General features: G+C 46.7%; 1 protein-coding gene across 3 annotated transcripts; it reads right to left on the minus strand.

Annotated features, from left to right (window-relative positions):
* Positions 1 to 900: 900 nt before the first annotated feature.
* On the minus strand, positions 901 to 19203 carry LOC101002474 (bcl-2-like protein 2). 3 transcript variants are annotated; one of them, XM_031668245.1, is made up of 7 exons: positions 4579 to 6206; positions 4100 to 4214; positions 3330 to 3397; positions 2909 to 3015; positions 2347 to 2434; positions 2110 to 2261; positions 901 to 1148 (listed from the first exon to the last, which is right to left on the minus strand). In XM_031668245.1, the coding sequence occupies exons 1-7, from the start codon at positions 4927 to 4929 to the stop codon at positions 1109 to 1111; spliced, it is 921 nt and encodes a 306-aa protein (XP_031524105.1). In that variant the 5' UTR covers positions 4930 to 6206; the 3' UTR covers positions 901 to 1108. The 3 variants fall into 3 exon arrangements, with proteins under 3 accessions (XP_031524105.1, XP_003901639.1, XP_003901640.1); XM_003901590.4 differs by lacking the exons at positions 901 to 1148; positions 2110 to 2261; positions 2347 to 2434; ... (2 more) ...; positions 4100 to 4214; positions 4579 to 6206 and adding exons at positions 14220 to 17148; positions 17768 to 18207; positions 18690 to 18777; positions 19075 to 19203; XM_003901591.5 differs by lacking the exons at positions 901 to 1148; positions 2110 to 2261; positions 2347 to 2434; ... (2 more) ...; positions 4100 to 4214; positions 4579 to 6206 and adding exons at positions 14220 to 17148; positions 17768 to 18207; positions 18690 to 18777; positions 19022 to 19198.
* Positions 19204 to 21312: the final 2109 nt, after the last annotated feature.

The raw sequence follows: 21312 nt of genomic DNA on the forward strand, positions 1-21312 counted from the left end.
GGCTTATTTCTCTCTCAAATGCCAATCAGGGTTACATGTTATCCAGAAAACCTATCATTGTCAACTAAACACATAATGTTCCTGCTAGTTGTAATTTAACTCCTACTCCTTAATTCACAAGTGGCAACCTCCCTTCCACAACACCAGTACTTCTACCGCAAAGCAGAATTAATAGCCATCTGTGATCTAAGAGAGAATAGGAAGATAAATAATCCTTACACCCAAAAGGCCAAACAATTTTTATTTTCAAAAACAACTTTATTCATGACACATATTAAAAAAAAATTCCCACCCCTGGAAATGAGCTAAAAAAATAAACAAAATCCACCTCCCACCTCCCTGTTCCCACTTCCTCCCATTCCCTCCAAATAAAAGGGAAAAAAGGCAAAGAAAAAAACAAAAAAACAAAACAAAACAACTGAAAAACAAAAACACCCCTAAACCCCCCAAAACAAGGTAGTGCATTTCCCCAGGGGGAAGGGGAATTTACACTGGAGCCGCTGGGAGCGGATCGGAGATCTTCCGGCTACAGAAACCTGCAAAGAAAGACACTCAAAACAGAAAAAGAAACACAAAAGGAAACAAAATAGATCACCAGGCAATCTGGAGGGGCAGGGAGCCGGAGAAGAGGGGTGGGGTGGGTGGTAGACCTGGCTGGACAGGAGCAGGCAGGAGGGGACTGTGAAAGGCGAGAAGACGGAGGGAAGGTAACAAGCAGAACAGTTTGGTGTCCTTCCAGAGCCCTGGGTAAAAAAAAAACCTCCTACCACCCACGCCCACCTACCCTTGAGCAGCCCCCAAGGGGACGAAGTGGGGCAGGGAAACATGGGGAGCAGCTTGCGCAGTTGAGACGTGTCCATGGCGAATCCCCAGAGTGAATAAGCAGCCCCCTGCCCCACTCCCTGGGCCTTCCCCTACTCCCCAAAGCAGGTCCCTCCTCAGCAGTTAGTTATGGGATTCTCCCCCCTTCCACAGTATATCTTTTTTTTAAAAAATATTTTTTTTCCATCAAGGTCATCTTCTGTTTTTCTTTTTTTTTTTTTTTAATTCTTTTTTTTTTCCTTCTTTCCTCTTTTTTTCCTCTCTCTCCTCCTAATACACACTTTTTTTAGTAAGGGGAATACCATGATGTCGCTCTAGCCCGGCCCCTGGAAGAAAGAAGGAGAGTTAGGTGTTAACGTGATCACTAGATAGTTCAGTACAAGCCCCTCCCCGTGGGCCCTTGACCCAGTTACTGTGAAGGGAAGTGGGGAAAAGAAGTTTTCAAGTGTCCTAAAACTGACCCCATGATCCCAGAAATAGTAACACACCTTGAGAACTGGGGCAGGGGGAGGGGGGCTTAACAGAAAACTTTGCCAAACAGTGGCAAAAATGAAGTGCATCTGAGTGAGAAACAAGGGCAAGAAAAACGACCCTCTTTTTATCCAGTTTTCAGTCCTCCACAGCTCTTATACCCTAGGCCATCACAAATAGATCCTCCCTAACTCCTGGGAATAGGCAGGTAGAGTTTATGAAAAGCCAAGGTTTATATGCCTAACCTGTCTATTTACATGTAAAGAGACAAGTGAAGCAAGGCAAAAACCTGGACACCACACTAGGCCCAGTGAGAAGTTAACCTTGCAAGACTGGCTCAAATAAAGAGTAAATATCTCAAAATCCTCCCACAAGGCTGTTGGGGAGGATCAACTAGCTAGCCTCTGGTATTCTTCCAAGGGAGGTTCAGTCTTCAACCCCTCCCTCCGAAAAAAGAAAAAAGTAACAAATGTCCAAGCAGTGCTTTCACTGCCTGGAGGCCCTGTTCCTCCTGGCTTCGTGTAAACACCTTCAAATGCCACCAACTCCCAAGAAAAAAAAGGCTGGGGGTGGAAGCCTCTTTGAACCAAGGGAGGGATGCAGCCCTTATCACCAATTCCTACTGCAGAAAAGATGATGAAGTTGGCCTTCTGGCCTGGCCTGCAACTACCTTCCTCACCCTGCACAGGCAGGAGACAAAGTTCCTGAAGACCACAGGGAGGGGTGGGGGAGGGAGGTTCCTCAGACCAGGAGAGAAGGAAGCATACAGGGCTCATGGGAGGCGGGGGGGAAGAGGAGCAGCCCATCTATCCTGACCTGTAGACACGACCCCGGGGCCTGCTGTTAAAACCACTGTAGAATCGAGAGCGGGAACTGTTGTAGTTGGTGGTCCGGGCGCGGTAGCGGGCTCGTGGAAAACCCCGGTCTGTTGTGCTGATGCCTGGTCTGTTGGTTCGTTTTGGGATCACCTGAGTCAGAGATGAACAAATGATAGCCTTAAAGTCAACCCAGAGAGTTTATACAGAACCAGAACAGCAATGGACATAGGCTTACCTTGATTTGCCTTCCTCTAAATAGGGACTCATCTAAGGCCAAGGAAGTCCTCACTGACTCTTTGTCTGAGAACTCTATATACGCAAATCTGAAAAGAATTGTCATTGTATCTCTCTGAGGTTACAAATACCTCACAAGTCAAATTCAACTTGCAGGCATGCTTCTTTTTGGGCTACAATGTGGTTACATTTTTTACTTGTCAAAATTCTTCTAAATGGAAAATTTCATTCAAAATCATTTAAATTTTAAAATTTCCAGCTACTCTTTGAAACTTGTAAAAATAAGACACACAGGGCCTGAATTTCCATATGGCCATAACAGGCCAAGTAGAAGCTGCCCGTCCCCTTCTAGTTTGTGATCCCACCCACACCTAGCCTTCATTTTTGTTATCTGGCCTCTGAAGACATTTAGGTGCAACTCTTGATATATATCAAAATTGATGCCATGATCTTAAATGACACAGATCACCTGTGTTAACAGCAAATAACTTACTGCTCACTATAAAACATAATTTATCTATTTTTGCACTGTAAATTATCTCAACTTACTCCCCTTTACTTACCCTTTGGGATGGCCACTAAATTTGTCACAGAGTATGGTAACACGGTTGACTGATCCACAGCCATGAAAGTGAGCTTCCAACTCTTCTGCTGTTGCACCATAGTCCACCTGATGAGAGGAGAAAAATTTCACAGGCACCAGGCAAATTCCTGTCTCAACAGGAACCCTCCCTAGCCTTTGGTCTGGGCCATCTATACACCAAAGCACATGAAATCTGGTAATTTGAGGAACTAATCCTTTTGCTTCCAAACCCAGAGCCTTTGCTGATTACTGATCATTCCATTACCTTTAACCTCCTTCCCACACTCCCTCCACACACCCCCAAAACCACACCGATCCCGGAGATGTTCCTTCCAGGACTATTAAATAACTCCCCAAAAGAAGAACTTGCCCCCAACCCCAATCAGAGCCCCAGCACATACATTGCCAACATAGATGGAACGGGCATCAGCCTCCATCTTCTCCTCAATGGACATGATCACTGGGCCAGCTATCAGGAAAAAATAATATTTTTTAAAAACCACACACTTGTTTTTGACCAATATATTGCACTTCCACCACCAGCACTATCCCATTAGCTCAACGAAAGCAAAGATTTTGGTCTGTTCTGTTCTCTGCTGTACCCATAACCTAGAATAGTGCCGAGTCCATAGCAGGTACTCACTAAACATTCGATAAATTGAAAGAATAAACTAATACACACTTACAACAGTATAGGAATCCCTCCTGCCTCCAAATCAAATCCCTAATGAATGGCTTTGGCTGAAATGCTTTTAAGAGTGAGCAAAATTAAGTGGGCTGAGACTCCACATTTCTAGATTAAAGGGGAAACCCCTTGCAGCTTGCTTTCTCTTAGAATCCTAACTAAAGCGTTTCCAATTGGAAGAAAACTATTAGATTTGAAGGTCAAATGCGAGCTTGCAACCTCTACAAAGGATAGACGTAGACTAAGAACAAAGAGCAACACAATTATAACAGGGACAAAGGGAAGCACAAGGCTACCACCACCAAAATATAGGTTCTGCCTCACAAAGGTCAGGCGAACACACAACGGATTATGACCGCGGCACAGTCATAATAGCTCAGACAAGCAGCTCCAGGGTGCCGAGTATCTTACCCCACATTCCCCATCTTCCCCACAACCCTTCCAGCCCGAGAACCCTGGCTCCGCGTGCAACCGCCAGTTACTCACCATTGCCTGGAGGTGGACTCATATTCATCTGCTTCTCTACCTCGTTCTGTAGCTCCTTTAGCTTCTCAGCTTCTTCCTCCATCTCCCTGACTCGAGCTTTGATAGCTTCCAGCTCCTAATATAAGTGGGGAGGGTATGGAGGAGAGCTTAAGAGGAACCAACGCAGGGGCTGTGCCCTGCTCTCGGCCGGAGCGCGGCCTCAGCCACGCTCGGCCATTTCCCTCGCCCCATGCGAGGGTCGTGATAAAAGAAAAGCAAGCTACCCTCTCTAGAACAACACTAGGCACCCGTGACGCCCGAATCAAGCCAGCCGGGCCCCTTGTAGTGATCGCTGACCCATCCCCGGCCCGACCCGGCCCCAGCCACGTTATTCCCCGCCCAACCCCACCCCCCGCCTGCCTCCCGCTCGCCCGAGCTCTGGGCCTCCAGTGACCCGGCCGGCCAGCCGCCGGCCTGCTGGCTCGCCCTCCTTCCCTCACCGGGTCCTCAATGGCGCCGTCCCCCGGGTCACCCTCGACCAGTCCCGGCTCCTCCTCCTCCTCTTGGCTGCCGGGGGCTCCCGAACCAGGCCCAGGGCCCGGAGCTCCCGGGGGGGCGCGGGGCCGGGGCGGCTCCTCTTCGGGCTCGGGCTCCGGCTCGGGCTCCAGCAGCAGCTCCTCAGGCTCCAGTTCCTCAGACTCCAGGCCGTTCCCGTAGTCCCCTGCGCCCCCCGGGGCCCCCTCCCCGGCCTCCCCACCGGCCCCGGGCACAAGATGGCGCCGCCGCCCCGGCCCGGAGCCCCGACCGCCCGCAGCCCCCGCTGCTGCTGCCGCCGCCGCCGCCGCCGCCATCGCCGCTCAGACTGGGGCCCGCCGCCCGGCGATTGGAGAGCTGCGCCGGCCACGCCGAGGACTCATTAGTCAAGCTGCCTGCCCGTCACCACGAGCTAGTACTCCATTGGGGAATATTACTTGGCAATCAAATGAGACCCCACCTCTAAGGCGGGGTACTGTGCCAAATTCTCAAATCCCGGTAGGGGAAATCTGCCTGTCAATCAACACGCGTCCCACCTCCTATCGAGTCCTTAGGTAATAATACCGCCACGCTGTGACGATATTCCTGCTTCTCCCCGGCCTACGGGCGGGCCCGCGAAGTATAGGACGCTCCGTGATTGGCCCTAGCTAGGCGACTGGAAAGGACCAATCTTCCGATCGCCTCACCGCAGTGGCCCAGTCTCAGATGCTGATTGGCTCGCGAGATTCGAAGGAGTGACACTCGTTTCGTGACAGGTGAACCTTGCCCCCGAACGGACTGCCCGGCTTCAAACTTGGAAAACCCGAAGTCACATGACTAGCCAGCCCTTAGGGGGCGGCCATCTTGATACTACTGCTTGCCAGCTAGTGAGCTGTTGGCCGGGTGAGGCCCAAAACAGAGCAGCAGTTTCAGGAAACTTGTATCCTGACCAGGAAGCACTAGTAGATGGGATATTGCTGAAAATGGAGGTTGTGAATGAATCATTCCAGGAGGGAGCTTACTTTCTCCATCCAGGTTATTGGCACCATCATCCACTAGCTCTCCCACACCAGAAAGCAGGGAGGATTCCTCAGTCCAGAGCTACTAATCACGAGTCCTGTCTGTCCCGCCCTCTTGCGTAGACCTCCTGCTCCCTAGTTCCAATTTCTTCTCTTCCCTGGACAGCTTCCAATGTCACCCTTCCACTCTGCACCGCTAACAGACTGGCCCCCCTTTGCAGGCGAGGTAAAGCCTCAAAACGGTAAATCACAGCCTTGGACACCCCAGCATGTGGTTACTTTGTGGATGTCTCCTTCCACCCTTCTCGTTCGTTTCATGTACCTGCACCCAGTCTGTGCCTCTAACATGTAGTCCCCCTTCAACCAAACCACTGCAAACCCCAGCTTCCCCTCATTTCCCAGGACAAGTGGGCCTCTCTCCACAGCGCGCTTAATTGTTTTGTGGTTTCTTAACTAGGTTGTGAGCGCCTTCAAATGAGGGGCCGGATACTATTTATATTCACATCTCCACGGCCTGGCAATATGCCTACCACATAAGGTCCTGTTAGATGTTTGTTGATTGAGCATGCATTGATTGGGGATCTGGGTGCCACCCTTCATTTCAGCCCTCAAGCTCCCAAGATCCCAGAGGAATTTCTCCTGGCAGGCTCCCACTACACGGCTGCATCCGAAATATCAATGAGACCTAGCCCTGGAGGGCAGAATTGCCACATTTTTGTAGCAATCTAACACATTTATTAAAAAGGAAGGAATGGCAGTGTAAGTTTGCAAGAGAAATTTTTGTGGGCACACTAACCTACAGTTCGAAAGATACGTATAAGCCCAACCAAAAAGTTAAACAAACATGGTTGGCGGAGGGATTTGGACAAGAGAACATCTTCATTAGCAAACCAAAAAATCAAAAGTGATTCATTATACCCCACTATTCCCCTCACCCCCACTTTTTCTCACAATTCCTTACCTCGAGATCTGGGGAACTTGGAGCAGAGTCACAGTCGCTTAAAATTTCACTGCAAATTACTTCATCAGCCATCTCAGCTTCAGTGATCTGGGATAACTAAAGTTGAGCACCGAAGACAAGCTCTAAATGATTGAATACCCTGGAAGAAAGGTCTTTTATACTAATCTTAACCTAATCAAGATTTGTTTATCTTATTGGTACCCAATTTAATCAAGTCAATGAAAGGAAATGTGATTTTTAAAAATGGCTTTGAATCCTATTTTTGTTGAGCGCTTGATTTTGTAATAAGCACCACTCCTTATTATCTCATTGGACTCTCACAACAACCCCATGAGGAAAATATTTCCAAAACCATAATCTTCTTTAGGGAAAAATAAAAAGGCTTAATGAAATGAAGAAACTTGCTTAAGTCATTGGACTAATTAGAAGTGTGCAGTGCTGGCTGGGCACGGTGGCTCATGCCTGTTATCCCAGCTCTTTGGGAGGCTGAGGCGGGAGGATCACCTGAACCCAGGAGTTTCAGACCAGCCTCGCCAAAATGGCGAAACCACATCTCTACTAAAAATACAAAAATTAGCTGGTCATGGTGGTACATGCCTGTAAACCCAGCTGTTCGGGTGGCTGAGGCAGGAGAATCGCCTGGGCAACAGCAAGACTCTGTCTCAAAGGAAAAAATATAAATAATATATATAATACATAATATATATTATGTAATATATATAATACATAATATATATTATGTAATATATATAATACATAATATATATTATGTAATGTGCAGGGAATTCAAAGCCAGCTTTCAAAGCTCAGATCAAAACTACTATAAGGCCTGCTTTAATACATAAAAATTATGTGTGAAAAATGGAAAGACTAAATCCAACAACAGACAAAAGTTTAAGCAAACTATAATTATATCCAAGAAAAAATTATTATGCACCTATTAAAAGGGTTACCTAGTGTGACAAACATGTGAAAATAATTTTGTTAAGCCAAAGAAGAATGTAAAATTGTACATAAAATATAATTACAACTATGATTTTTTTTTTAAAACTTAAGCATGGGAGGAAAAAAGGAGCAAGAACCAGTACAATCTTTCTATTCTTTGGCAATATGTACCAAAAGCTTTTAAAATGGTGAGATTCTTAAGATCAGGCGGAGTGGCTCACAACTGTAATCTCAACACTTTGGGAGCCAGATTGCTGAGTCCAGAAGTTCAAGACCAGCCTGGGCAATACGGCAAAACTCATACTCCACTAAAAATACAAAAATTAGCTGGGCATAGTGGCATGCGCCTGTAGTCCCTGCCCAGCTACTTGGGAGGCTGAGGCCACAGTGAACCATAATGGTGCTACGTGCACTCCAGACTGGGCAACAGAGTAAGACCCTGTCTCAAAAAAAAAAAAAAAAAAAAAGGCCAGGCGAGGTGGCCCATGCCTGTAATCCCAGCACTTTGGGAGGCCGAGGTGGGTGGATCACCTAAGGTCAGGAGTTTGAGACCAGCCTAGCCAAAATGGTGAAACCCTCTCTCTACTAAAAGTACAAAAATTAGCTGGGTGTGGTGGTGGGCGCCTGTAATCCCAGCTAGTCAGGAGGCTGAGGCAGGAGAAACGCTTGAACCTGGGAGGTGGAAGGTGCAGTGAGCCAAGATCGTGACACTATATTCCAGCCTGGGTGACAGAGCAAGACTCTGTCTCAAAAAAAAAAAAAAAAAAGTTGAGATTCTTAACCCAGTAATCCTATTATCTCTTCTAAAAATGTAATCCAATTTGTGAATAATTTTTTTTTTTTTGAGACGGAGTCTCGCTCTGTTGCCCAGGCTGGAGTACAGTGGCGCTGTCTCCGCTCACTGCAAGCTCCGCCTCGTAGGTTCACGCCATTCTCCTGCCCCAGCCTCCGGAGTAGCTGGGACTACAGGCGCCCGCCACCACGCCCGGCTAATTTTTTTCTTTTTTTTGTATTTTCAGTAAAGACGGGGCTTCACCGTGTTAGCCAGGATGGTCTCGATCTCCTGACCTCATGATCCACCCGCCTCAGCCTCCCAAAGTGCTGGGATTACAGGCGTGAGCCACTGCGCGCGGCCTGTTTGTTTTTGTTTTGTTTTTTGACACAGTCACTCCACAGCCCAAGCTGGAGTGCAGTGGCCTAATCTCAGCTCACTGCAACCTCCGCCTCCAGGGCTCAAGCGATTCTTGTGCCTCAGCCTCCTGAGTAGCTGGGACTACAGGCGCACCACCACCACGCCCAGCTGATTTTTTTGTATTTTAGTAGAGATGGGGTTTTACTATGTTGCCCACCTGAGCTCAGGTGATCAGCCCACCTCAGCCTCCCAAAGTACTGGGATTACAGGCGTGTGCCACAATGCCCAGCCAGAATAAATATTTTTATCGAAGTGAAAAAATACAGATAAATCACCAAGTGGGCATTAAAATTATTGTACACAAGTAGATGTAATTGTATATAGTCATTATGCCTTTGAAACGTTTTAACATCAAGGAAAAATGCTTGCAATATAATCATAAGCAGAATTGCGTATACAAAATCGTATGATCATAAAAGTAGACAAAAAAATACTGGAAAGAAGTATACCAAAATAGTTATCTCTGGGTGACAGCATTATGATTCATTTTCTTTATAATTTTCTATGTTCTACAAATTTTCCGCAATCATTATTTATTTACTTGTTTATTTTGCTGCCGTTGTTTTTTGAGACAGGGTCTCTGTCACCCAGCCTGGAATACAGTGGCATGATCACAGCTGACCGCACCCTCAACCTCCTGGCTCAAGCGATCCTCCCTCCTCAGCCTCCAAAGTGGCTGGGACTACAGGCATGCACCACCATGCCCAGCTAATTTTTTCTATTTTTGTAAAGACAAGGTCTCACTATGTTGCTTAGGCTGGTCTCAAACTCCTGGGGCTCAAGCCATATGCCCAATTCAGCCTCCCAAAGTGTTGGGATTATAGGCATGAGACACCATGTCCAGCCCATTACATATTTATTTTTAAAAAATCACTCCAACTTTCAAATTTCTTCTAATAAGCATGATTACCTTATGAAAGAAACAAACACATTTGGCTGATTGTGGTGGCACACACCTGTAGTCCTAGCTAATTCAGAGGCTCAAACAGGAGGATCACTTGAACCCAGGGGTTCCAGGCTGCAGTGAGCTATGATTATGCCACAGTACTCCAGCCTCAGCAACAGACTAGGACCCTGTCTCAAAAAAAGAAAAAAGCAAACATATTTAAAAGACTATTTGAGGGACAGGTGCGATGACTCATGCCTGTAATCCCAGCACTTTGGGAGGCCGAGGCAGGTGGATCACCTGAGGTCAGGAGTTCAAGACCAGCCTGGCCAACATGGTGAAACCCTGTCTCTACTAAAAATACAAAAATTAGCTGGGCATGGTGGCGTGTGCCTGTAATCCCAGCTACTCAGCAGGCTGAGGCATGAGAATCACTTGAACCTGTGAGACAGAGGTTGCATTGAGCCGAGGTCGCGCCACTGCACTCTAGCCTGGGCGATCTCAAAAAAAAAAAAAAAAGAAGAAGAAGAAGAAGGGAATGGCTCTGTGGAATTGAGAAAAGGAGAATTAAGTAGTAAAAATGGGTGAGGGCATTCATAGTTCTTCCCAGAGAAGTTTTCTCACCAAACAACATAAATATTTGACGTCTTGGTAGTTTACTCCCTATTTTTATCTCTTTTCTTGAAATTTTTACAGACAATAATGCTCTATGATCTGGAACTACTTTGAAATTTTTACAGACTGCAATAATGATCTACGATCTAGAGCTACACTTTAATATGATAGCCACTAGCCACACATGGCTACTGACCATTTGAAACATGAGTAGTCCAATTTGAGATGTGCTGAAAGTGTTGACTACACACTGAATTTTGAAGACTTAGTATGAAAAAGAGAATGTGACATAATTCATTAATAATTGTTTAATATTAATTCCATGTTGAAATGATAATATTTTTATATACTGGGCTAAATAAAATATTATTAAAATTGGTTTAATAATTTCTTTTTGCATTTTAAATGAGGTTACTAGAAAATGTAAAACTACATGTGGCTTGCATTATATTTCTATTGGACAGTGCTGATGTAGAAACTTGGAGCCTTTCTCCTTTACTGACCTCTATCTTGAAGCAGACCTCAATAATCTTCTAATGTGGTCTGGTCCTGCTTACCTTAGCTCCCTGTTTGCCTTTGCATGGAAGTGGGGTAGCCACTTAAATATGAAGGACCCTCTGTTGGGCTGCTTAATTTCCATTCTGCTTCGTTAACTTTTTAAAAATTTTGTACCTAAAGAACTTGTTTTAATATACTGTACTGGAAATATCTGGAAATATATGTTCATGGTCAAAGAATCAGAAAATACTGACAGCAAAAATAACAAAATAAAAGCACTCATAAAGCCCACTATCCAGAGACAATCACTAATGATATTTTGGCATATATGCTTCCTGAAACTTTCAATATGCAAATATATATCAAGGCGCACAGATATAAATATTTTAGCAAAATGGGATCATACTGTATATATTATTTTCTAATCTATTTTCTTTTTTTTTTACCCAATCAAAAAAAAAAGGACAAACATCTTGCCACATCAATAAATATATTTTTCCAATTTTGTCATAGTTTTACCCAAAAGTCACCTCAGAAATGAGGCCTTCTCTGACCACTCAATTTAAAATTGAACTCTTATGTGTATATATATACACACACACATTCCCCTCAATGAATTACTTTTCTTTATGGTATTCATCACCTTCTCACATATTATATAATTTTAAATTTTTTGTTTCTCTTACTAGAACATAAGCAACATGAGAACAGAGATTTGCATCTGTCTGTTCACTCTACCTCAGAGCCTGTAACTGTGCTTAGCACATAGATGATGCTTGAATATTTTCTGCATAAATGACTGAATAAACTACACAGCATTTCATTGTGGTGTGTTTTCTGGTTGAGTTTCAAAATAGTTGATTTATTTCTGTATTTCTCCTATATCTACATTTAAGGCAGCATTTTATTTATTTATTTTTTTTATTTTTTTTTTGAGGCGGCGTCTAGCTCTGTCGCCAGGCTGGAGTGCAGTGGCGCCATCTCCGGTCCCTGCAACCTCCACCTCCCGGGTTCAATCGGTGCTCCTGCCTCAGCCTCTCGAGTAGCTGGGACTACAGGCACTGCGCCACCACACCCAACTAATTTTTTTATTTTTAGTAGGGACCGGGTTTCACCGTGTTAGCCAGGATGGTCACGATTTCCTGACCTCGTGATCCGCCCGCCTCGGCCTCCCAAAGTGCTGGGATTACAGGCGTGAGCCACCGCGCCCAGCCTTAAGGCAGCTTTTAAAGTCTTCAAAGGATCTGCTATTAAGTAACAACACAGAGGGCCGGGCGCCCTGGCTCACGCCTGTAATCCCAGCACTTTGGGAGGCCGAGGCGGGCGGATCACGAGGTCAGGAGATCGTGACCATCCTGGCTAACACGGTGAAACCCGGTATCTACTAAAAATAAAAAAATTAGCCAGGCGTGGTGGCGGGCGCCTGTAGTCCCTGCTACTCAAGAGGCTGAGGCAGGAGAATGGGGTGAACCCGGGAGGCGGAGCTTGCAGTGAGCCGAGATTGCGCCACTGCACTCCAGGCTGGGCGACAGAGCGAGACTCCGTCTCAAAAAAAAAAAAAAAATCTACAATCTATCCATTTACTAGAAATTGTAACTAAGTGTTGCACAACTTTATTGAAGATGTCATTTGTCCTAACACACTTAGGACCTTCTAATAGATTCAGAAGGTCCTAGGTGTGTTCTATTAGGCTCATGACAAATTAGCCCAAATATGCTGTTCTGTGATGATTTGGCTTAATACAGGACTAAATTTTGGACTATCTAAAGTGATAGATGGATTGTATTTCCTTCATACAGTTCTCCACCAGTGTTATTTCTCGCATAGGACCTTCTGAATCTCCATTTGGTGTTTTTCGAAGAAACAGTGGTCAAAACTCAACATCATATTTGCTTTTAGATGTCACAGAAGGTGGTGTCCACTATATCACTGTCTTCTCAGAAAAGCCACAATTTTTTTTTTTGCCCCTCTTAATAGGCTTTTATAAATCCTAAGAGGAATGTGAATTTCATTTTGTATTTTAATTTGCTTTAGCCACCAAGAAGCTCACAGCCGAATTCACAGCCTAGCTTTAGTATTTGGAAATGCTACTTATAGAATGTTTTTCTGTGCATTAATTTTCCTTTTGCTGCCATCTTATTTCAGTTTTCCCTTTACCCCTACTTATTTTTTTTACTTAACCTTGAAATTCAACCCTGACTTTAAAAATTTGTTTTCCTATTATTTTGTGTATTATAGTAAGATGTTGCAAATATTTTTTGGAACTAGGCAAATGTAAATCAATCATTAAATCAATCACACAGCAGTGGAGCTAAATGCAGCAGCTATCATACTTGATGATATTAACTATTAAGAACATCTAATTTCCTTTCCCATAGTGCCATATTCACTAAGCCACTCTCTGATTTTAATATGGCTTTCCCTGTCGACTTTTGTATAGAGAATAGAAAGAGAATGCTGGATTCCTCTAAACAATTATATTTCTTGCAATTTAACACATAAACCCAAGTACCAATCTATTGCACTGGATTACAGAAAGGCTAGAAATTCCCACCTGAAATTTAAAATTAGGATCACTGTTTCAGTTAGACATGACTTTGATGTGGTCCAAGACTAGAGGTAGAGAAGGATGGGCTGAATATTCCTAGAAATTCCATCCAGTTTATCAATTTGCATTAAAATGGCTGAAATCAAATGTCTCACAGGACCAGGAAAGGAAGCAGGGACTCAATTTTTGCCAGACCCTCCCCGCCCCCCCCCCCCCGGCCTTGTTTGTTGTTGTTGTTGTTGTTGTTGTTTGTTTTTTTGAAATAGAATCTCCCTCTGTCACCCAGGCTGGAGTACAGTGGCTCAATCTCAGCTGACTGCAAACTCCACCTTCTAGGTTCAAGCAATCCTCATGCCTCAGCCTCCTGAGTAGCTGGGATTACAGGCACGCACCACCATGCCTGGCTAATTTTTGTATTTTTAATAGAGACAGGGTTTCCCCATATTGGCCAGGCTGGTCTCGAACTCCTGACCTCAAGTGATCTGCCCGCCTCGGCCTCCCAAAGTGCTGGGATTACAGGCATGAGCCACCGCACCTGGTCCAGACCTATTTTTAAGTCTGAGGTAGGCAGCAAGGCACCATGGAGAAATGTTTATTATTATCACACTCTTCTGATTAGAGCCTGAACCACAACTGGGGACTTGATTACTAGCATACAAAGATTTTTGGTAGGTTTTCTTTGTTTTTCATTTGGTTATTGTTAGTGGCAGTCCCAGAGTACCGTATACACACACCCTCCCGAGGCTCAGGTTGGAACAGATGGAATTCTTGGCTTTGACCATTTTGTAGGAGTCGGGTGAGGAGGATGGGGGAAAGACTCTTTTTTTTTTAATGATCCCAACACTTTCTCTCAAATCCCTGTTATTCTAATTCTTGCCTTTTACAAGGTCATGAAGAGATGATTGGATCAAGGAAATGTCCTGACCCCAGGCTATACAGTGTAGAAGTCACAAACCCTGTTCAGTCCTTCTCATTAAACTTCTGGGCTTTATTTATTTTTTTAATACGACCATTACATATTACACAAAAATAAAAGTCAAATGAACTTGGTATTTATAAATTATTAAATAAAAATACAGGAATATAGATTTATATTTATAGAGCTTTCTTTTCTTCTAAACTAACCAAATCTGTTCTGCCATTTTATGATTTTAAAAAAGTAAAATAGTGTATGTGTGCCCTAGAATAAGTGGGGAGTGGGATTAATAATCGCAGGACCGAGTTGCCCTACTTCCGCTCCTTCCTTGGCCTAAGCAAAGTCTCTATTTGTCCCTTTGGGCTCTGGAGAGCAAGAAACCCCTCTCCTCCTACTTAATCTTTGAAAAATGGCAATTACATTTATTTCCCTTGTTTTTTAAAAAATGAAATGGATTTAAAAATTGGGAGCCATACTCAGCCTTCTTGGCCAAGAGCTAATCCCAAGGAACTATATGGCTCTAGAAGAGAGTCCCTAGTTTTCCCTGACAGAAGAGTCTCTGGGGTTTCCCTTCAAGCTAAGAAGGGCAGGACAGGTCAAAATTGCCCACTGTGGTCCCATCTAAGCTCTGTTTCTGGGAATCCAGACCAAGCCCTTTACCCTTTCAGAAAACAGCCTCTCTTTCCACCCAGGTGTCAAGACTTCAGAGCAGGGCATTTTGGTAACCTGGCCATGGTCCCTGCAGCCCCTCTTGGCTAAAGGTCCCGGGGAATGCTAACAGGGATATGCGTCCTGTGGTAGAGGGTAGGGTGAAGAGTGTGCTCCAAACCTGGGGAAGGAAGCACAGGTTCCAATTTGGAGCCGATGGTCTAGTCAGTGGTTTTCCAACATTTTTTCAGCAGCAAACCCCTAATGCAAATAAAATCTTACCCTGAACCCCGATATGTAAGACAGCTACAAGGGGAGCTGTTCAGTTTGAGGGCAAATTGCCCAGCCTGCTCAACTCCCCACCCCCTTCATCTCCCCAAGGACTCCTGAGGCAACCCCTAGGAAACTTCAGGGCTCTGCCAAGCAGTTTGAAAACCACTGGCCTAGTTTGTCCTGAGCAAGTCAGAGACCCCCCACCCCAACTGCTTGCCACAAGCTGGCTCTGAGTTTCTGGTGTCAGCATACTCACAAGACCAAGTGGCACATGCAGCCTACCACCTCCCCTAGAAATACCATTAAAAAGTGCAGCCCTCTCTCAAAAGCAGAAGTCTGGACTAAACACCTGAGGCCAATTTGGTCCCACATTCTAGCGAGCACAACTACGTTGCCACATTCTAGGACCAAGTGAAAATCTCCAAGAAGAGTCAACCATGGTCGAGCTAAGCTGATCAGTGCTCAGGACCACAGGCAGGGTTCTAGAGCACTGTGTCAGAAAGTTAGCATTGGAGAGCAGCAATCTTAGCACCTTGGAAAGTGCAGCAGTGAGGTCTGGCTCAGGGCATGCAACTGGAGAGAATAATTTCTTCCTCAAAAGAAAAAGCCATAATCTGAAGCTGTTCTAGAGGACTGCGAGTTCCAAAGTTAACATCCTCAGACTCTGAGGTACAGACAAGTAACACCCATGCAAACAGTGTGGCTTCAAATCATAAATGCTTCTAGGTCATGGTAGGTACTCTAGAACCCATATGCCTGGCCCCTGATAAAGCCGAACCAAAGCCCACAACACAGCATAGGCCAGTCCTGGAGTGCCCATCACCCTCACACCCATGGGATTCAGGGCTGAAATGGTCCTCTCAAGGCATCAGCAGTCTCACTGAGACACAGTGTGGGACCCAGACTGTACTCAAGATCAGCACTTATGTCCACAACCTCGAAAGGAAAATTAGTTAGGGCCCCAATTTAGAGTTTCAGTTTGGGTACAGAGGTCCCAGAGATTGGAAACACTTTAGGCACCATTGTGCCTGAGTGGGAGAGGAGGGTGGCAGGCAGGTCCAGCTACCTAAGCCTCCACCCATCCAGGCTCAACAGCCCTGCCCTTCTATCAGAGCCCGGGAGGCAGCAGCAAGTGCATGATGCACAAGGAAGGGGGATGATGAAGGAACAAGGCCAGCTGCAGAACTGCTCTTCTCTTCAAAGCCTTGCCAATTACTTTCTGGAGAGAAGCAGCAGAGCCCTCGGTCTGGATACAATGTTTCTCTCTAAGCCTTGAGGCATCAGGACAAGGGCAGGGGAAAGGAGGGGTTGGGAGGAGGGACAGAGAACTGCCCCTAGTTCTTGCCATTGCAAGAGGGAATGTTTTCTCCTTGAGGAATCCCACCACCATCAGATTTGCCAGGCAGCCCAGCATGCACACCAGCATGCGTGCACATGCACACGTGTGTCCAAGCAGCCCACTGTTACAGCCACCTCTCCCTATCACCTGAGAACCCCCAAGCTTCCATTCCAAAAGGATGTGCCTTCTGCGTTCCCCAAATCCCACTCATCTAATGGAATACAACTGCTTATGCAAGTCCACCTTCCTCAGGGCTGCAAACCAAGTTCCAGGTCATTTCATGTGCCCACACCTATAGGTGTGATCCCTCCCACATCCCCCAGCCCTGGATCGACTCCATCTCCTGCGTCCCTAAACTTGCCAAAACATTTCCCTCACCTATGTGTCCTGCTCACTCTTCCAATCGCCTACCTGGCCTACTCAGCTGCCTCACACACTACCCTTCCCCTGCCCATCCTGTTCCATGCCCACCCATCCACCAACTCCATTTCTTCCAAGGGCATTTCTCTGTTCTGTTCCTGCTCTCCTGGCCCCCAGCCACACCTAGCCCCACCTGGCCCTGGACTTTCACTTGCTAGCAAAAAAGGCCCCTACAGTTACCAGGGCCCCCAGTGCCACGGCCCCCGTCAGCACTGTCCTCACTGATGCCCAGTTCCCCTCCCGCAGACGCCGCGCCTCCTCCAGGGCCCCGTCCCCGTATAGAGCTGTGAACTCCGCCTGTGGGAGAGAAGGGAAGTAGGAGAGAAAGAAGGAGAAAGGGATATCAGGAGAGGAAAGAGTGGACAGAAGAGGAGAGGAAGAGTTCCAGTTCCATCCACTGCCAACACTACCCCATACCCAGCTCCTCTCTGGTCAAAGCTCTTCTGGCTGCAAGCCCCTCTGATCCCCCCAGGTGCACCCCCACCCTGAGAGACTGGTTCATTTGCCGCCCACTCTGCCTCCAGTGAATTCCATCCTTTCCTTGGCAAAAAATTCTGCTCAGAACTAGCATCCTTTGCCAAGGCTTGCCTGACCACCACCCATCCCTGGTCCTCCCCACCTCCCACACCATGACTCAGGTGCAAAAAGTCCCTGACAACATTCCCCTGCAGGCACTCCTTGGGTGTGGATTCTGTCCTCTGCTTGGGACCATGAGCCCATCCAGTGTTGACTGCATGGCAGCCCTGGAGTGCAGAGTCCAGGCATCTCTCAATCTGATTCCACCCAGACGGGGAGACTCAGCCCCGCACCTCATTCCCAACATAGCTGCCTCAGTCTCCAATCAGAGCTCCCATCTTCCCCCTGGAAACCAGCTTTGCAGAGGGATGTGCAGAGTGGCAATTGAGAAGCTTCTTACCCAGCCCCCACTGCTGTGGATCCAGTCAGCCAGCCGCGTCTCCAGGTAGGCCACCATCCACTCCTGCACTTGTCCCACCAGTGGTTCCATCTCCTTGTTGACACTCTCAGCACACAGTGCAGCCCCAAAGACAAAGAAGGCTACAAGGCGGCCCCAGTTGGGGCCCCCTTGGAAAAGTTCATCGGAGACCTGGGTGAAGCGTTGCTGTGCTGAGCCTGGGGTCACATGCAGCTGAGCCGCCAGATCAGAGAAGGTGCGCCGGAAGCGGGTCTCGAACTCATCTCCAGCTGCCCGCATGGCTTGGTGCAGCGGGTCAGCTGCTGGGCCCTCCCCGGGGCCAGCTCCACAGACATAACCCTTCTGCCTCAGCTTATAACCTACAAAGTCTGCCACCAGAGCCCGTGTGTCTGGGGCCGAGGCTGGGGTCGCCATCCGGGCAGCTATAAGAGGCAAGGATGAAACACTGGCATGAATATATGGAGAGAGAATCAGAAGGGGCATTTCTGGTTTGACCGACCCAGTGAGATGAGGAGGAGAGAAGAAATGCTCAGAGCTCACTGGACAGGGAGAGGCAAGAACAAGGGAATTAAGTCATGATATGAGACCAGGCTGTGAGGGGCTGGCCATTACATTCCTAATATGCCAAATTACATTTAAAACAAGTAAATTTTCTGTTTAGAGATACTTTAGATTCTTTTCATAATAAGACAACGTCAGCTCTGTGACACCCCTACAACCCTCCCACCCCCGGGGCCTCCTTAGTCCACACCTCCTTGGCTAGAGGAAGGGGCTTAGGACCTCCCCAAATGCAAGATATAAAGATGTTGGCAGAGGCACAAGATGAGGGGGAGCAGATGGGCCGAAGAGAAAGGTGGGAGACGCAATGGTTTACTCCAGACAGAGAAAGGAAGGAGACACTCACCCAGCCGGGATGGCAGCTCTTAAGACACAGCACTGGTGGCAAGGAGCCCCCAGCTGGGGCCTTTCATCCTCCCGGCCAGCGTGGAGCTCTGGAAAGGGGAGGGGGAGATCAGAACCAGGAGGGGAAGGCCAGGGATCAGGTTCTGGCCTGGGAACGGCTGGGGTTGCAGCTCTGGGCCTGGGCCCCTGCCCCCAACGCTCTACCAGCTGTGTGGCCGAATCCATGTTTAATGACTGTCCTCCCGGGAAACCCAGGGCCAAGGGCTTCCTGCCGACACCATCTGTATTCGCGGTTCCCCCTAGTGCAGCCCAAAGGCCCAACTCCTCCCTTACCCCCACCTCAGCCAGTCTCCAACCCCGCCCGCCTGCCAGGTTAGGGATCTCACGGGTCAGGCCGCTGCCGGGATCCGGGCCGTTTCCTGGTGCAGGAGCTGGGAGGGAGGGAGAGAGGGAGGAAGGGAGGGAAGGAAGGAGGGAGGAGAAAGGGGGGGCAGAGGGAGGGCCCGGCGCCGGGTGATGATGGGGCCCAAAGATGCGTCCAGAGAGAGGGGCGGGGCTGGGACGCAGGCCTGCGAAGGGCCACTACTCAAGAAGAGGGAGGGCTGCTGAAGGCAGTGAAGGGCTGCCTGAGAGGGCACGGTGGGCTGGGCTGGGCTGGGCTCCTGAGCCTCGAGGCTGCCCAGAGAAATATGCCGGACTTCAGGACATCTTGGGGCAAATTTAGCATTTCCAGGAGGTTTCCGATGTTCCATGCACTTGTTGAACTTTTCCAGCCCTGAATTGTGTGCCTGGAAAACAGGAGCAGTTCCCATTAAGCTGGGAACCTTCTACTAGGTGCCTTACCCTTTTGGGACTAGCAGACACTACACAGACACCAAACCTTTCCCATCTTTTCTCCAGGACCTTTAACCCAGTGTTGTCTTTGTGGGCTGGGCTTCAGCCAGGCATCAAGGAGCCAGGACTTGGATCACAAGCAGTTTCTGCCGGTACTTTTCTTTAATTCATCTTCTTTTGTAATCAGATTGATTTTAGTGGGTTTTTTTTTTCTTTCTTTCTTTTCTTTTTTTTTTTTTTACCCAACACAGGAACTAATTCTCATTGTGAAAAAAATCAAACAATAAAGAGGTATGGAGTAATAAAATACAGGTTCTCAAACACACACACACATACACACCCAATTCCACTTCCCTCCCTGCAGGTTGCCATTGTTAAGCTTGATGTTTATCCTTCCAGATTACATATATATGGGGCTATTATTTATACATGGCAGTATATTTATACAGGGTGGGTCACAGGTGTGAAGCAATCTGACCACAGCTGATCCACATGAGAGCACTCACAGCCAGCCCCCTGGGCTCTTGGATCTGGCACTTTCTTCAGCTCCATTTAAAAAGCAACCCAACCAAAGGCCAGAAAGAGGCGACCCAGTTCTCCTCTTCTGCTAGTACCCTTTGCTTCTACCTCCAAACCAAGCTTCTGTATTACCATCTGCCCTTATGGTCACTTGAGAAGTAAGGTCTTTTCTGCAGCAATAATAGTAACAACTAGCTGGGTTTGGTGGCTCACACCTGTAATCCCAACACTTTGGGAGGCCAAGGCGGGTGGATCACTTGAGGCCGGGAGTTTGAGACCAGCCTGACCAACATGGCAAAACCCCATCTCTACTAAAAATACAAAAATTAGCCAGCCTGTAATCCCAGCTGCTCAGGAGGCTGAGGCATGAGAATCGCTTGAAACCAGGAGGCTGAGATCATGCCACTGCACTCCAGACTGGGTGATAGAACGAGACTCTATCTCAAACAAAAAAAAAAGTAAAAACATATTTTGAGGAGTTATTAGATGCTGTGCTTTTTTTACATGTATGTTTTATCCTGTCACTAATCCTTATGCTGTTTTATCCTCATTCTATGAATGAGGAAATTGAGGTTTGGAGAGGTTAAGTGATTTGCCCAAAGACATATACTAATATGCAAGAAGCTAGGACTCCCATCTCATGCTGTAACTTTGACACTATTGCTTCAAGATCACTTCTTGCCTTCGCATAGTCAATACTGTTTTCATAGTCTGAATCCACACCATTTACATGTCCACACTCAATTCTCTCCTCTATTCTAAACACACAGCCTATTACACTCCTTTATGGCTGTATCCTTTCAGCCAATCTTATTTCTTTTTTGTTCTTAGCCTGATCATTCTGGCTGCCACCAGCAAGCTTGCCCCCTTTAGAGAATAACCTACTCCAAGTCTTCATTTGCACTCCTGGTTTGTTTGTTTGTTTGTTTGTTTGTGAGACAGGGGTCTCATTCCACGGCCTAAACTGGAGTGCAGTGGTACAATCAGTGTTGACTTCAGCTTCCACCATCTAGGCTCAGGCAATCTTCCTACCTCAGTGTCCCCAGTAGCTGGGACTAGAGGTGTGCTGCACTATGCTTAGCTAAATTCATTTTTTATAGAGATGGGGATCTCATTATGTTGCCCAGGCTGATCTCAAACTTCTGGGTCAGCTTGCTTGTAATACAAAGTAACGTATGATTTATTATACATTAATTCATATATATAATATACATATTATATTGTGTATATATACAATATATACATTGTATATTGTGTATCATATATAATGA

Source organism: Papio anubis, chromosome 7 (assembly GCF_008728515.1).
Source record: "Papio anubis isolate 15944 chromosome 7, Panubis1.0, whole genome shotgun sequence".
Lineage (NCBI taxonomy): Eukaryota > Metazoa > Chordata > Mammalia > Primates > Cercopithecidae > Papio > Papio anubis.